We start from the raw sequence: 17,346 nt of genomic DNA on the forward strand, positions 1-17,346 counted from the left end.
TTTGTGACTTGTGACCACTTCAAACCAAGTCTACTTGTGGCCCCTCAACACAGGTCATGGCCTGTGTGGATACCAGTCATCAGCAGGAAGGTTAAAACTGCGCTCCATGGTTTGATTTCTATTTTGTCTTTATTTGCATATGCTACATTTGCACGTCATAAATCACATGTTTGGATCGAATGACTCCTCTGTAAACATACTGTATCTGATACAACCTCACCAGTTTCAGCTGCAGCGCTGCTGTCAGGAGGTGTGTGTGTGTGTGTGTGTGTGTGCTCATGCTCATGTGAGACGCAGATAAGCAGGTGCGGTGTCAGGTTTCTTGTAACTTTTGTTTATACAATCATAAAACCTTTCTCTTCCTCCGTTCTCTCTCTGTCAGTGCTCTCCTGCCCTAAATCTATCTGTGCTTTTACTGCTTCAACTCATTTATTACCTTTGCATAATTTGTGGCAATATTTGCATGAATTCAAATATTTATTATACACAAAACATTTGCATCTTAACCCTCCTGTCCCCATCGCTTTAAAAGATCCTTGTTGTGATATTAAAAGGTGAACTGCAGACATCTTTTCATCGCTAAATGCTGACCGTCCTTTGAGTCTGAGACTATTGAATGGACCAACTGGTAGCAGCAGCAGGACTAGTGGACACCACCTTCTGGAAGGAGGATAACAAACTCTCTTCCAAACTAAACCCTCAGGGTGTCTCCACTACACACACTGTTTGAATCTCAGTGCCGCAGCCTGATCCATTCATCCATTTACACGCATTTATAGAAAGATAAGTCAATACATATTGTGATGGTTTTCACAATTGTTATCGATGTTGATCAAAATGATAATACATTGTGTGTACCTCCTGTCACTGGTCAGGACTAGCAGCTCCCCAGAGTCTCCGGTAGCTCACCAAAGAAATGAAATATAGAAAAGATCAAATAAACTCAAACAAATAAAGCAAATATTTGCATTTATTTAATATCTATGAATTCAGACACAGTCAGTTTATAATTTTCATATCGCTAATCTATCAACTGCGTATGTAACAAGAATAAAGTATAACAGTGTGTGTACATGCGTGTGTGTGTTTACGTTATATATGCCTGAGCATGTGTTTATATTTGTCCTCAGTAGTGGTCGGTGTCCTCTACAGGTTCCTTCAGAGGCTGAGGTTTATCCAGGCTGAACATCAGCGTAGGCTCCCTGCTCATTGGCTCAGGGTATCTATAGTTACCACCTATGGGTGGAGCAGTTGGCATGGCGCCCGATGTTCTTGCCAGGGGGTGCACCATCTCCTGTTGAGGAGGTGGGGTGAGGCAGAACTCCTCTCTCTCCTGCTGCTGCAGGTGTCTGAGGATGGCTTTGGACAGGAGGCGAGGGTCGTCCTCGTCTTCATCTAGAAGAAGAAGAGGACACGATCTATGGCCGGTTTCAGCATCTAATCATTTTCGTTGTCTCACTCCTTTTCAAAAGTCCACGTGAAGACGGTACTGATCTCACACTTCTGTTAAAAATCCCATTGGGATTGAGTTTCTTGCTGCCAGTGCAAAGATGAAAGGTTCACACGAGGCCAGAGACAACTGGACCAAAGCCAGAAAAGTAACGGATACTCTGACCTCCGTCCGTCATTTCAGTCACACACTGTGCAGCATAATGTGTGTGTGTGTGTGTATCAACAAAACCTTTTCTAAAAACACAGACACAGCAAAATAATCGATAAATACGCAAATACTGATTGTCAATCCTTGTGGGGAAGCGGATGAGCTAAAAGCTGAAATCACCCTTAAATCAGTCTGTCTCATGCCGCCAGGTGTGTGTAAAGTTAACTCACACACACAGACACACACTTGGCTTGTCTTCCTACCATTAAGCAGGATGAGTTTGTAGCGGTTGCGACACTCCAGCGAGTGCTCCAGTATTTCCTGCAGGGTCCTGTAGAAGAGCAGGACCTGCTGTCGGCGCTCAGGCTCCCCGAAACCAGCGCTGCTCTCCTGGGACATGCTGTGCAGCGTCAGCAGAGGCGTTGCATACTCCACCACACACTGATGGGCCTGTTTACACACACACACACACACACACACACACACACACACACACACACACACGCACAGGCACTGAGAGATAGATACATTACATGGACAAATAATCCTTTAAAAGCTTGTGGAACTCTGGCACCAGAAAGGTTTGATTGCCATGTTTTACATGTAGATGGTGCTGTTACTACGCTTTACTAAAGCAGATCTCCACTGGTGAGTTCTCAGGTTTAACCAGCAGGTGGTGGTCATGCTGTGCTGTGGAAGGGAAGCAGCATGCTGGAGGTGATTTACTATTCTCAGTTGCTTGTTTTCTGTTTTTGGATTTCAAAGTACAAACTGTCTGTGTTGAAAAGTCTCAGATTTATGTTTAAGACAACAGGTCAAAAAAGTCTTATTCGGTGTTATGTTTAGAGTGGAAATAAATTCTAATCAATTAAATTGATCAATACATTTAAAGCTATCAGTCTTAACAGTACAGCAGTCAGGGTTTAGTAACTTATATTAGTTTACACATCAGGCTCAGACCATTTCCCTCAACTTTCAAAAGTCACATAGTCTCACTTTATAGTATTCAAAGTAGTGATAGGCTACGTGTTATCTACGTCATTATATATTCTTGCCAAACACCAAACTCTTACTGTTTAAAACACTTTCCTCCACTTTCGTCTCACACACGGACTCATGAGACTGTAATGACGGAAATATTTAAAATAGTAAGATTTGATATATTTAAACCTGGCCTACATTTTGTTCTATTCATCAAGGCTTTAATACGTCTTCAGGTTCTCCGTTCACCGCAGAGGAACGCGAGAAAAACAGAGTTTTCTTCAAGAATTCAAGTTAACACTCGGTGAGTGATTTATATCCAAATAGTCATTTCGTGAGTGAAGCATTCCTTATAGCAGTGCTATTTACAGGGGTCAAAGTTCAAACATTCATCATCACCTTATTCTGTGTGGTGACTGCAACTGTAAAACACAGCCATAACACCATTCTGGCAATCACTTTGATATAATTGGTGGCTATTTCTGGTCTCACTTGAAACTCAGACGGCTTTCATGCGTCCCAAACTTCCTTTCCCCCGACTAAACTACAGAGGTGGTTTTGAGTACAATCGCTCTTAGATTTGCCACATCAAACATGTTGAATATGGAGCACATTGACGCGCTATCATGAAATATTGAAGAAAATATACAGAAACAGCCCCTTGAGTCTGTCACTTTACTGTGACTCTCTCTCTCTCTCGCTCTGTTGCATTTTTGCTGTGCAGTCTTTACAAATCTGATCAAAGGAGAAGATCTCGGCACGCTAAGTCTTTCAACTCACACTGGCAATAAGGAGACAGACACCGAGTTGGAGCTCAGTGGCATTCACACTGCAGGTTCTCTGATTACCTCATTTCATTTCGTGCTGTGCACCTGAGAGACATTTCTGAATATAATCTGATTATTGATTATCTGCTTAAAATGTAAAAGGGTACCTTCATCAGTTTGCAACTCAATTTAAGATCTATAGCGTAAAATAGTAAAAGTATACAGATCTGTCAGTTTTTTTTCCCCTTTCTCTTTTACCCAAATGCATGATGGGATATTTGTTCAGCCACCTTTGACTCTTAAAACTACAGAGAATGGATGGTTGGTATACAGCTATTATTTAATGTGTGTAAGCACTTCAGTGTCATTCTGTAACTATTGCTTTACCTCCCCATGCTTGTCCAATACGCTGTAGACGCTGTGCTTGTAGACCCGCCCCTGGACGCCTGCCCTGTCTATCTCGTTGTTGTGCAGGTTGTCATAGAATTGGATGTGGTCGTCCTCTTCCTCCAGCTTGTGAGAAATGTTGGTGTTGAGAGGTATGAGGATGAGGAGCTTCCTGGAGCCACGACCACAGAAGGCCTTATGGGTTTCACGAAATGCTTTGATGGAGTCCTCTAAACCTGAAGGGACACACACACACACACACACACACATTCATTCAGATCTCTAGAATCACTAGAATGCGGTGCAAGATGCGTTATTATGTCCCTATAAACCACAAAGGACAGAGAATACAACTCAAGTATCCCCTAAAATGAATATTTGAGGATTGTGTGGCACAAGTGACAGCTCATCTTAAAAACAGGCAGAGACCGTATATACATTTAAATTGATTATATTGTACAAGTACCACGAACTGGTATACAAATGATCGAGTGTAATCACAAACATAAGGAGGTGTGTGTTTTGATGTTACTGACGTGGCAGCACCAGTCGCAGGTAGCCCAGGTAGAAGGACCAGGCCAGGCCGTGGGCCACGTTCATCTTCCTGACCTCGCAGATGTCAGACACCTCCACCTCCGACGGACCCTGCACACCAACCACAGAAACAGCCAGGAGGATGTCAATACACCTCACCTCTGCTCAGGAGCTGCCTCAGGAAAGGGCATCATTGCACCCCTGCTGCCCTTTCCTATGTAATTAGGATTACGTAATCAGATTACAAAAAAAGCATCTATGATCAACCCCGATTAGATTATTAAAAGATATTATATATAATATATGACATTATATAGTTACATTAAAAGGATTCCAGCATGTCTTCGTCTTTGGCAATGATTGATAATTCATGATTGATTTTAACAATTCTAAATGTTCTAAATAAAAACGTTCCACTGTATATAAAAGTAAGTTGTTTCTCTCAGGTTGCCTGTTTGTTAATGGCGACTTAACTAATATTGTTTTTAGTTTTTATTCCCTTTAATTCACATTGAAAATGGACGATGACAATTTTGAGTAAATGCTCCTCTCGCGTTACACGAGCAAAGTCCTCCATGTGGACTTTGATTAAAGGACATACATCTGAGAAACAGCATCCCACATGTAGAACACACATAGTACACCTGTACTGTTTTTGTGACGGTCATTTGATTTGATAAATTGTAAATGTTAAATATGCTAACTGCATTTTATTTGCACTGAAAATGTTTTGATGTGTTTGTGGTTGTGTCCAATTATTCATTTGTTTACCCTATAAACTGCAATAATGTTTTGTTTTGAAGTAATCCAGAAGTATTCAGATTAGATAACTTCTTCTTTTGTATTATTAATTGCCATATAATTTGAATTCAGTAACTTGACCCAACTCTGTGTGGGCAGAATATATTTATATATAATTCTATAGGAGAGCTACCCCCCAGACTTGAGCTGGATTTTAATCTATAATCCCGGTAGTTTCTCTCATGAGTCTGAGGAAACGGTGCACTTTCTTCAGAAGTATACAGCGATTCTTTGAGGACAGTGTTACGGTCATTGTTGCTGATGAAGACATATTTGGAGCCTATTTTTACTCCAGAAATGCCACATCAATTACAATCAACTGATGCTTGAGGAAGTGTTCTTACTTAGGGACTGTTCTGTCTCAAGTGTAGTTCTCTTATGTTAAAATGGGGCTATTTGTCACTTCTACCACGGCGCTCTGAGCTGTAACAATATATAAGCTCTCAATTGATAACTGTTGTAATAAAATCAATGATCTAAATTAATCAGGATTGTGAAAAGAGAGAGAAAATCCCTCTGCACTGCTTTTCCAGTTGTCCAGGACAGGAGGAGCTTTTTAACTAAAGTACAGAGCTCTCTGTTACAGTTACACTTGTTTGACTATATCAAGTGTTCAGTCGACTTGTAGTAAGCTTAATGCGTTGTTAGCATGGATGTATAGAGAGAACTTGCCAATGTAACTATAATCAGATTTTTTCAAATGCAATCTAGGCTGATGATAGTTACAGTACTTATTCTTTGTAATCTGATTACGTGATCCTGATTACATGTGATTCTTTACTACCCGACCCTGGTGTTAGCTGGCTTTCGGAGGGCTGTGTTGGGTGAGTGGTAGAGGTGTTCGGTACATGTACGTACAAATCTTTAACACTCAAACCTTAAACTGAGTACTGAATCACCACCGTGTCACTGAAAGGATCAGTAGCTTTCAGCCGTGGAGCTCTCTGGAGTACTTTAGTTCCCTATTGAAAGAAAACCAAAGTCTATCATGATGTGATAACTGTTAAAAATAGTTGTCTGCTTAGCTATAACCCTCATAAACAGTGCCTGTATATGTGGTCTGTTTTTTTTTACTGAACTGAACATCACTGCTGCCAGCAACCGACGGGACTTATTGATGCACTGAAGTGAATTTAAACAGTGAAGCTTAGAAAAAGAAAAAATCATTATCACTGGCTACAACTCTTTGAACTGAACTTCTCAAAGCTGCTGGAGTCAGTAAAGTGAATTGTAGTCTCCACCTCTGTTGTGTGGGTGCAGGTAAACAGGAAGGCAGTTTAAGGATACCCACTTCAGGGCCGATGATAGGTCAAAACATAATTTCACATAATTACTGGGCCTCCGTAGGAGTGCTCACCTGACTTGTTTATGGATAAATGACTCGATAGCGAAGCTCCGTCTGTGAGCAACATCTGAGACAAGGTGTTGTACAAATGCCGGTCTCTCACTTCTGACTGTGTGTGACAGTATTGAACGTTCACCTTCTCAAAACTCTCTTTGATTTTTTTTTTTTTTTGAATGCCACATCAGAGACTTTTTTATTCTGGGACGGTGACGGCAGTGAGACAGAAACTGACACCGACACTGCTAAATTAGTTACATAGAGTATTTTTTTGTAACACTGTCCTGAAATCGGTTTCTAGTAGTTGCTAAAGTGTTTGCACTAACAAGGTTAAGATGCCCCAGATGTCTACTCCTTAAGTACATTAAGAGATGTTTACATGCTAATTAAAAGGGCTCAAACTGTGTTTTTGTATGTTGTGGCCTGTTCGCTGAAAATGACTTTACTACGAATTCCTAAAACATGCTGTTAAAGATCTTTCAGTGTAGAGGAAGAGAAATACCCCAGATGAACAAAGACAGTGGTGTTTGTGTGTCTGGTGTGGACCTCACCAGGACTCCCAGGCTTTTGAACAGAGCGTAAAGGACCGAGGTCAGGATGAGGAGTTTCCAGCATTGACCTTTGTGTGGCAGAGGATGTCCGGCCAGGTAGAGCAGCAGGCCTGCCAGCCCAGCAGCCAGCAGGGTCTTTCCCCCAAAACCACAGGCTGGCAGCATGTGGCTCAGCAGCCTCCGGCCTCTATACCTGGTAAAGACAGGGAGGATACTGTTGACCCCGTTACCGTGTCTCAGTTTAGCATTTTAACATCAGTGAAACATTTCATTTATTTAGAGAGGATGAAATGACATATTAAAACATACTGTTACTGAGATCAATCTTGACATCGGTAGTGTACAGTGGGATTTTTAAAGTTTTTCACCAAAAACAGCTGCATACTGTGGCTGGAAATGGTGCTAATGAGAGTGTTGAACATAAAAAACAGTAAAGCTGCGTGCTGTAAAACCAAAACACTGAGCTGAAAGACAGTCAAACACTCCGTAGAGCTGGAGGGGAACTGCAGTCAGGTGATGATACTCTGTGGGTTCGTCACTATGAGGGACGTCTTTTACATTACAGTCATTTGATGCACAGCAGCTGGATTCTCACGATGTCACGGGATAATGTTAAGATCCGGGGTCACATATCATATGAAGGTCCATCTTGTCTGATTGAGTAATGCGTTTTGTTTGAAAGCCAGAGGCTTGATCCAATCACCTAAAAGTACTTTTTGTAAGTGTCTGCCTTTTTCCAAACAATTCCAATGCGTGTCAGGTTAACTTCTATGAAAGGTGTATAATACGAGGTGCGCTATTGGTCGGGACGGCGTAATCAGCTGTGACTGCTATATGAGAGCAATACAGAGCGGCTGAAATGTACAACCGTTATTTATTCTAAATCTTAATAAAAACACACTAAAACACGCACAACTGATGGACCAAACCGTTTTTTCTCACCTGGTATTTGAATGGTGCAACATCTCCTCTGCCAGCAGACAGAGCCCGTGCAGCAGAGGGCCGAGGGTCAGGATGAGGATTGCCATGGCAACCCATCCAAACAACCTTTCAGGAGACAGAAACACGACGCCTCCCGTTGTCATGGCAGCCAGCGCCACAGCACACACCTTGGGCAAAGTCCCTCGAGGCCGAGGGATGAGAGCGTCCTGGTGCTGGAGGCGAAGCATCTGAGGGGTTCAGTCACCCAGTGTCAGAGAGCGCTTTTCATGAAACCAGATGTGTCTATCTCTCAGTGCAAAGGGCCAGTTCACCCAGAACGCTGTTCAATGAAGTCTAAACTAATATGCACACGACAGTCAATAAATAAAAAGAAAGCAAGGAGGAAGTCTGAATTGCACTGGGCTTCTCTACTCTCTGTGGACTGAAATTTGTGTTGGGAAATATACGGTGCGCAACAGGCTCAGTCCCAGCAACCTGTTTTTCCCCCATCATCTCTTAATAGACACACAGTTGCTGTGCAATAGGAGAGGAGTGTTGCCAGATTAGTCTGAAAAATTACACAAAGGTTCAATGTAGTAAAGAGAAATGTGATTCTACCTTTGAAAGGCTTTGAAAGAGTCTGACTGCCTGTATTTGCATGTGTATACATGTTCTTAACATATTCTCTCTCTCTCTCTCTCTCTCTCTCTCTCTGTCTCTCTCTCTCTCTCTCTCTCTCTCTCTCTGTGTGATTGTTTAATTCTCTTTGTGTGACATAAGATTGCTGCTTGTGTATTTGTGTAGCCTCTCCTTGTCTCAGGTTATATGACGGAGAGGAGGTTGTGTTTGGCGAATTTTCACATTATATGTATGAATTTTGTCATGTGGATTGTCTATATTGTAATTTAATTGTGTTGGTCTATTCTGTACGCACAACATACGTATATTGCAGGTCTGTTCGTCCTGAGATAGTGATCCCTTCTCAGTTGCTCGTCCTGAGGTTTCTTCAAGTTTTGGACCCGTTAAAGGGGTTTGTTAAGGTAGGTTTTCCTTATCCAATTCAAGGGTGGAAAAGGACAGAGGCAGATTGTAAAGGCCTCTGAGGTAAATCTGTGATTCGGGGTTAAATTGACTTTTAGAAGATGTTCTTCTAAAATGTTCTTTTTCTTTTTCTAAAACCAGACAATCTGCTTATGCTTACTTTTTTTGGATACAATTTATACAAAAGCTGTATTAACTCGATGTGTGTTCTCTCTGAGGATGAGACAGTTTAATACGAAGCAGTGAGGTTTCCAGAAAGTTCTTATTTTACCACAAACATGTTGATCTCTGTCAGTGATGATGCCTAATTTCCATCCAAAGTGCATTTTAAAACTAGACAAGAGAATGAATGTATGAAGGGACTCACCATGGTGTGTTAGCTGTGATCCAGATAAGAGAGATTTCCTTTGTCTTCTGTTCTCCTTCTGCCTCTCCTCTCTCTCCACTCCCTTTAGTCATCAGCCAACACTTTCACTTTCGATTAAAGTTAAACTACCCAAAGATCTCGGTAAAGATAGGGAGTGGGAGGAGGCAGAGATTAGAGGAAATGCTCATGAAAGAGGAAGTACTCAATATGCAACTATTAATATTTTTATAATGAAAATGGATTGTTTAACTTTCAATTCTTTCACAATATAAGGTGCAGATATTTTCCCAGCTGTCTTTGTTGAGCCATTTGGATATGAAAGTAAAAACCAGCAATACACAGATGGGGGAAATGAGTAAAAAAAACAGGAATGATTCAATTAAATTGAGGTCATGACTTATGACCGGTGCACATCCATTGGTAAATTGTGGCCTCAATTTAAAGTTATGTATTTCTTTCTCTCTACGGCCACTCCCAGACTCCGTGATGGACAGCACCCGCAATTTCCGCTGGTTTCAATTTATTTTAAACTGTATATTGTTTTTTATATATTTATATTATAAATATATATTTTAATAAATATATATATATACAATATTATTTATACATATATTTATTAAGTGTTTATCGTAACAATATTTATTTCATACAATTTAACTAATGTTTAGGTCGGTTTGCATACCTACACGCTACAACAGGATAAGCTGGACATCCATCACTTTTAGATAGCGCTAGCTAACATGATCTATTTAACTGTTTGTAAAATTAACAAACATTATTTTGCATTTTTTCACCATTTGTCCATTACTTCTATATAGATGTTTTTTTAGCAAACAATTTCAACAGTTCATCCATTTACTACTTTTAGATCATTTGAACTGTTTTGACATCAAGTTAATTCTTTAGCAAGCTAACTGTTTCAACTTCTCTGAACACTCTTGCTAACTAGGCTAACGTCGGTTTTGATGCACTCTCGACTGCAACACGTGACGTTCATAACAGCTGACTCCATAATTGTAATTCCTATTTTTACACTTAATTAAGCCATTCCACAAGCTTTCCAAGTACCCCCTTGCAAATGCAAAAGTCAAGTATCCCTGGTCGACCTCTAGGCTAACGTTACCTCACTGAGAGTACATCCACACCACTCTGTTTCTGAACGTAAACGGAGTTTTCAAACAAAAACGATCTCCGTCCACACAGCGTTTCAGCATCGTTTTTGAAATGATCTCCGTCCAGACTAACACGCCTGAAAACGAATATCACGTGACTCTTGACGTACACTGGGCATGTGCGTGGGTGTCGATGTAAACAGGAAGTAGATTGGCTGCTTAGTTTTAAAAAATACGACAGAGTAATAAAGCAGTCTTTAATAATGAAAGGTCGTGTTTGATACTTAAGATCTTCCTCTAAAATATTCCAAACAGACACAGTTCGTGGAAAGTTTTAGAAGTTTTATTTTTCAGACTTAGTTACAGCGCTGCAGGTCTTTCTCTTTCTCTCTCTCTCTCTCTCTCTCTCTCTCTCACATATCAAATTTACTTTAAAATCAACACTGACACGTAACAGTTTGCTAGATTATGGGTCCATAAATGTGGTCAACACACGTCTCTCACTCGTTTCCTCCATGTTGTTGTCTGTTCTCACTCGTAGCTCTGCTGGTGGCTTAACTATCTGTCCTACTGAAGAGCATTTACTGCTAACCGCGACTTCAGACGGCTGCTCTGTAGGGCTGATAACACCACTGGACACGCCGGTCACTAATCGCTCCATTAACAGCTGCTTCCTCCGTAATACTGCAGACTTTTACTGAACAACAGCTGCTAGTAAAGACAACAAGGTCAGCATCGCCTGTAATCAGTTGTCCATGTTAAATTAACCTGGTAGTCGATCGGTATTCAATGTTGTCGTTTGTGAGCTTCCGGGTAAGGGTCACGTGATAGACATGTGACGAATCAGGGAAGGACGCGTCATGACTGCTAAGAACCAATCAAGTAGAGAACGCGGGTGTGGGCGTCATCGTTTCTAAACTTATCCGGTTTCGGCCGTCCACACGAAAACGCAACCCCAGAGTTTTCAAACTCATCCGACCTCGGGAGCGTTTTCAAACTTATCCGTTTACAATGCTCTAAAACTCCGGCGTAGTGTGGACACTCAGTGTAAACGTAGCAAAACATATGCGTTTTCAAATGGAAATGGAGTAATGTGGACATGGAGGACACCCCTTCTTTTATACCTATGGAGGACACAGAGGTCATGTCCTTAGGTCTCTGGCCATGTGAGACTATGTCCGTGGTAATATTTTGGCCGGTAAAAAAAGACATGAAGAGGAGCTTACAATTATACTATTACACACATATTACTTGACTGTTTTTTTTAAAGGTTATTTGAACATTTTTAGACTTGATTTAATAGATGCAAGAAAAATCTGATACGTTCAAGATGAATTCTGTATTATTAACCAGAATTTGCATATACCTGTAGGGAGATACAATTTACAGAAAATATAAATAACTCAATAAAATGTGAACTTTTGTGATTTAGTTTTTTATTTCTATTTTACATATTTTGGCTAATGGCTAGTCGAACATGTTCTTGGTTCCATGGGGTTATGCTGGGGGGTTTTCATCTTTATCATATTTATTCAGCTACTCATCTGTAGATGTTGCTCAACATATGTGACGCAGCCCAGTTTCACTTCAGTGAAACCACATAATGAAAGAGAAAGTTGCTCCATCTGATTACTGGCTCTTCCAGTAATTACTCTTCTATGTGAAATCTTTTCTATATCAAGTCAAAGCTAAACCAGTTGCAGTGACTGCCTCAGTGTTAAAGGAAGATTGCAAAAGAAAATGTTACTTACTGCAGTGTTTCCCAAGCTGGGGTTTGGGACCCCCACAGGAAGTCAAATGAATTGAAGGGGTCACAAGTTGATTTCCTGGGCAGGACATTTTGGGGGAAAAGACTAAATCCTGCTGCACAAGGTTATCATTCTTTTCTATAAGCATGTTCTGCTGAGATTTGGCAACTGTATATCAAGAACCACTTTTGATGAAGCATTTCTTATCATCAGGACGGTTCTTTTGTAAACTCATTTGTGGCCGTGTGTGTCCATGCGCAGTGGTAACGAAATAAAGGCTCGGTATGCATACCAAAGGTTCATGCATATTTTATTCAAGAGTAAAAAAGTGGATTGTCCCATGGGGCATGCTTACAGTGTTAGTGACTGGGGAGTCAGAACAGAAAGAGAGAGAGAGAGAGAGAGAGAGAGAGAGAGAGAGAGAGAGAGAGAAAGTTAGAACCGTGGCACAATTTCTATGGCACAGGGTCCCCCAGGGGGGGTTCACCTCTCCCAAAGAAGCACAACAAGACCAACCAAGGAGAAACGCAACATGAAGAGCAACCAGCAGAGAGAGAGAGAGAGAGAGAGAGAGAGAGAGAGAGAGAGATAGAGAGAGCTTAAATATTAAGAATAATGTCCATAATAAATAGAATCATAATAATCATAGAATCATAAATATCATCAAATAACAAGAGGAATCATCAAGAATTATAATCAGAGAGAGTACACTTTTTTTTCCTTTAAATTGTGACGGCAACACGCCAGCTCTTCTGTTAAAATGTGTCTTGCTGCTCTTTGCTTTAAACAGCACACATTTTAACCATGCAATCATGCTTTTGGCTGCCTGAATGCCTGTGCCTCTGTATATAGAATGGTCATTCATCAATGCGAGTTTAATATTTGTTTATCGTTATTCATATCAATCGTTAAAAACAACTCCTGTACACCGACGAAGAAGAGAGGAGAGAACGTGGACTTGACACTTTGAATAGAAGCGTACCCTCATTCTGTACAGCGTCGAAAGAAACCGGATACACAGGTTGTGAAAAAGAAAAAACATGAAAAAAACAAGAAAATATAACACAAAATGAATACAAAAAATAAGTTAAATTAACATTATGTACAAAATAATTTATTCATTATTCCTCAGTTCATTTATATTAACCAGAAAAAACAAAACAAAAAAAAATCCTACCATAGTGAAACACAGAGCACAAATATAATCTTCACATTATTATCAAAGAACTTAACTCTGCATGCACTGATGCGTTAATATAAATGCTTTACAAAGACCTTTTCTTCTGACTTGTTGTTGTTCTTGTGGCTGCTGCCTTAACAAGAAGAATCGGTTTCCCTGTGAAATATTATTTCCTGCTTTTCAGGCCAGAGATTCACGGCCTTCACTGCTGTTTGGTAGCAGCCGGCAACACGGGAAGAAAGGAGGATGTAGAAAGAGAATGAATGGAGCATGACTTCACATTTCAACTCCCCCCGGCTCCCTCTCATACATAAAGCATAGTACGTCCGCTATACTGCATCTTGCATCTTGTGACCGTATATGCATCACATGTGCAATAAAACCTCTCTAGGTAACCTATTTACACGCAACAGGTCGGGATAAACACTCGCTACAGATCTAATCCGGACCCAGTTTCAAGTCTTTCCCGAGAGCTAGCTGGCCTGGGACCAGAGGGTTTCTGGGGGAGATGAGGGAGACCTCCACTTGGCCTGTGGAGGATGGGTACAGTGTAGTGCTACAAAAGCAAACGGGAATCTCCTCCCGAGAAGAAGAGGACAGTGAGGGCTCAGATTAGACTGCAACTGAGATTATCTCCACACATCTCTCAGCAACAGATACCACACCGCACATCAAAATAATAAAAAAATCTTGCTGTTGCCTGGCTGATGGTCAGCTTGTGTTTGCAAACGGAAACACATTTTCCAATACAACCGCATTAACATTTACATGTTAAAGCATGTGCCCACAATCAGGCAGTCATATCCGCAACTCTATAAAATCAACCTATCCACTTCCTGTTTCGGGATGCAAACAGGAAAGAGAAGCGTACACGTCTTTAACGCCCCCACCCCTGATTGCCACTCTCACCCCCATCCCCCTTGCGAACACATCGACCCCGCCCGACACAACATACACCACCGACACAGCCACGTCATACTGACACTGTCAACCCACTGGTGATCCCCAACATACACGGTGAGCAGCAGCTCCTCCTGTTTTGCATGGTGAAGTTTTTTCGTAGCTTCTTTCCTGTTTGTTGTGCAGGTACATGGGAGTTGTAGTTCTTTAAATAGGGCCGAACAGTTCAGTGAAGAGACTCAGCCTTTACATACAGCTGCAGGCAACGGGGATGGGGTAGGTAATCATGTGTGTTTGTGTTTGTGTGATGTTGTCTGTAGCCTATTCAGTGAATGTAATACTTTGTTTGTGTGTGCGCGTGTGTGGTGCATTTCTGTTGTGTGTATATGCCTATGTACACTTATCTATAAATTCGGTTCCTCATCAGAGTTGTTGTAACTGCAGGTATGTGTCTGGGCATGTGGGAGTGTATGTCCATCACTGGATATTGCTGTTGTTGTCGGTCCCATTGGGCTCTCCCATGTTCATGCGGCCCATCGACAGGCCCACGCTGTTGACGCCTTCGCGTCGCGGAGGCATCCTCTCGTTGATCCGATCCAGGCCTTTGGCCTCCTCGAAACTTCTGATCCGATGCTGCGGAGAGAAGCCTCGGATGGCTGCGGAGACAGGCAGGCGCACACCCACACACAGACACACACAAACAAACATACATACATATGTGCACACAGAGTTAATATTTAACTAGACATTAAGTAGAATCTTGTGTATCCAAACTCCTTGGGAGCTTTGAGGGAAATATTCAGAGCACCGAAATGGATTGAAGATTCCAAAGCACATTTTATTCATTTATGAAATGTGAGTGTGGTGTGCACACATTTCCAAAGCATTCAGTCTGTTTTAATTCAGCTTTTAAGCACTTTCAATTGAGCACACCCGGAAGGACATTTCAGTAGTTTTAGCCCTGATTGAGTTCCTTCAGCAGAGGGACATTTTGGGTTTGAATGAACAAGGTTCTGTCATATTTGCACATCAACAGGGTTCTTACACAAATATATACACACATCGACAAGTGTTCATCTATTGTCTGAATGCTGAGTTGGGATTAGTTCGTGGCTCACGGTGAACGTGAGAGTCAGTGCGACCTATTGATCCTAGATCAGTAGTCTGAGACACCTAGTACTGAAGACCCTTAAACCACCTCTGTGGAGAGTTTTTGACAGTCAGAAGTTGGTTTTTAGGGTTACCATTTTCCCATTGTATTTTTTAACCTATAAGTAAAAATGAAAAGGTAAAGACAATAATCAGGTGTCAGGTTTTCCATATCTGTCAGGTTGATTCTTTTGAACTTAATGTCTAAGTTGGCCATACTTTTGGTTTGGTTAGATTTGAGCGAATGTGTCACTGTTTTTTGATAATAAGCTTCAACTTTGTCATAATTCCTCTTCCTCAGCGATATTTAATGAATAACATGCTGGTGCATTACAATGTTTTCTTAAAGGGGCACTACACATGCAGGTCAGTTGATGACGTCATCAAGGTTATCTTGGTTTGTACACTACAAATGTTTAAAGGAATAGTTCAACATTTTGGGAAAATACGGTTATTTGCAGAGAGATAGATGAGAAGTTTGATACATCCCGCATGTCTCTATGGTAAAGATGAAGCGACCTCCAGCAGGTCGTTAGCTTAGCTTAGCTTAGCCTTCTGCTAGCCTGGCCTAAAGTCTGCCTCAAGCACTCACAAATAACCACATTGTATCACGTTGGTTTGATCCATAAAACAACAGAACTGTGGTTTTACGATGTTACATGCTGGAACCACAACTTTACCTCTTTACATTTCTATTTGTGTACAAATTAAACAAACAACGTACAAAATGTCGAACTATTCCTTTAGCAGAAGTGTGCATTATAAAATGGGGGCATTGAGTTTGAAAGACATGGGCGTTTACCAAGCACGAAGGGTCGAACAAAAGGATGCTGTTAGTTACATTAGTAGGATGCAGCTCATGTGTGGAGCTGGACACAAACTAGGGATTAAAACTCTGGAAATGTCCGGCTCTTTTGCTTCAGTTAGACTATTCATCACTGTTGTAATCAGCCTCTTTTGTGTCCCCCTACTTAAGAAAGGGCAATAATATATTGCTGAGGTGCCCCTTTAACTAGTCTAAAAGTGAACCACATAAAAGCAGATAGAGAACAGTTAGAGTTACCACTTATAATGCTGGTTGTCATAAAAAAATACATTTCACCAAAATTAATAAAACGCAAAGCTTTGAGATCAGCCGAACTGCTAACTGCTCAACTGTACTGATAATGAGTTCTGTCTGAAGAGATCGCTGCCACTTTTGAACATCTGCTACAGTCGTATATTATCTTCTCACACATGCAGCTACTCACAAATATGCCACTGTTTACGCAGCGGTCACCTAACACCTCGCTACAGATCATATCACATAGCAGAAAATACACAAGAGATACCCATCATTTATTTGCATTAACGAACTATGGACTGCAGTTGAGGACAGGAAAAAGGTACAAACACAGAGGACTACAGTTAACAGAAGCGTGCAGAGTAAAGACAAAGTAGTATGTGATACACTAAACAAATAGCATGATCACAATCTGTTCAGTAGCACAGAAGAACCTGGCAGACCTGTTCTGGCTTCAATGAGCAGTTGTCATCACATGACTGAGGTCCTCTGATAATTTGCTGGTATTTGGTCGAACGCAGAGTTTCACCACGGATGAAGTCTGAAGGATTGGTTCGTAAAATGAATGGAAATATTTCTTTTTCACTTTGCGTTCATTCATAATAATCATCGCAGGTCACTCTGGTTCTACTTGCAGGGAAACAGATTGGTTGCATGTTTGTATCCGACAGAACTACAGCACCTATGATATTTAAACAAAAGACTGTAACACACAGTGTCCCTGCCCACTTTCACAAAAACCACCCCTATCCGTAGCCCCACTCTTCTTGTGTGTGTGTGTGTGTGTAAGAAAAAGCTGGATGTGGTGTGCCGTGTGTGGGGATGTACTTACAGTTGTGTGAAAAAGTGTTTGCTCCCTTCCTGATTTCTTATTTTTTTGCATGTTTGTCACACTTAAATGT

At 41.1% G+C, this 17,346-nt stretch overlaps 1 protein-coding gene across 1 annotated transcript; it reads right to left on the reverse strand.

Annotated features, from left to right (window-relative positions):
- Nucleotides 1-969: 969 nt before the first annotated feature.
- Nucleotides 970-9,717, reverse strand: sting1 (stimulator of interferon response cGAMP interactor 1). Its single transcript, XM_031857644.1, has 7 exons — nucleotides 9,293-9,717; nucleotides 7,906-8,132; nucleotides 6,964-7,156; nucleotides 4,272-4,380; nucleotides 3,736-3,971; nucleotides 1,864-2,050; nucleotides 970-1,395 (listed from the first exon to the last, which is right to left on the reverse strand). The coding sequence occupies exons 1-7, from the start codon at nucleotides 9,293-9,295 to the stop codon at nucleotides 1,127-1,129; spliced, it is 1,224 nt and encodes a 407-aa protein (XP_031713504.1). The 5' UTR covers nucleotides 9,296-9,717; the 3' UTR covers nucleotides 970-1,126.
- Between the last annotated feature and the right edge of the window lie 7,629 nt (nucleotides 9,718-17,346).

This window comes from Anarrhichthys ocellatus, unplaced genomic scaffold (assembly GCF_004355925.1).
Source record: "Anarrhichthys ocellatus isolate YVR2014 unplaced genomic scaffold, GSC_Weel_1.0 scaffold19, whole genome shotgun sequence".
NCBI lineage: Eukaryota > Metazoa > Chordata > Actinopteri > Perciformes > Anarhichadidae > Anarrhichthys > Anarrhichthys ocellatus.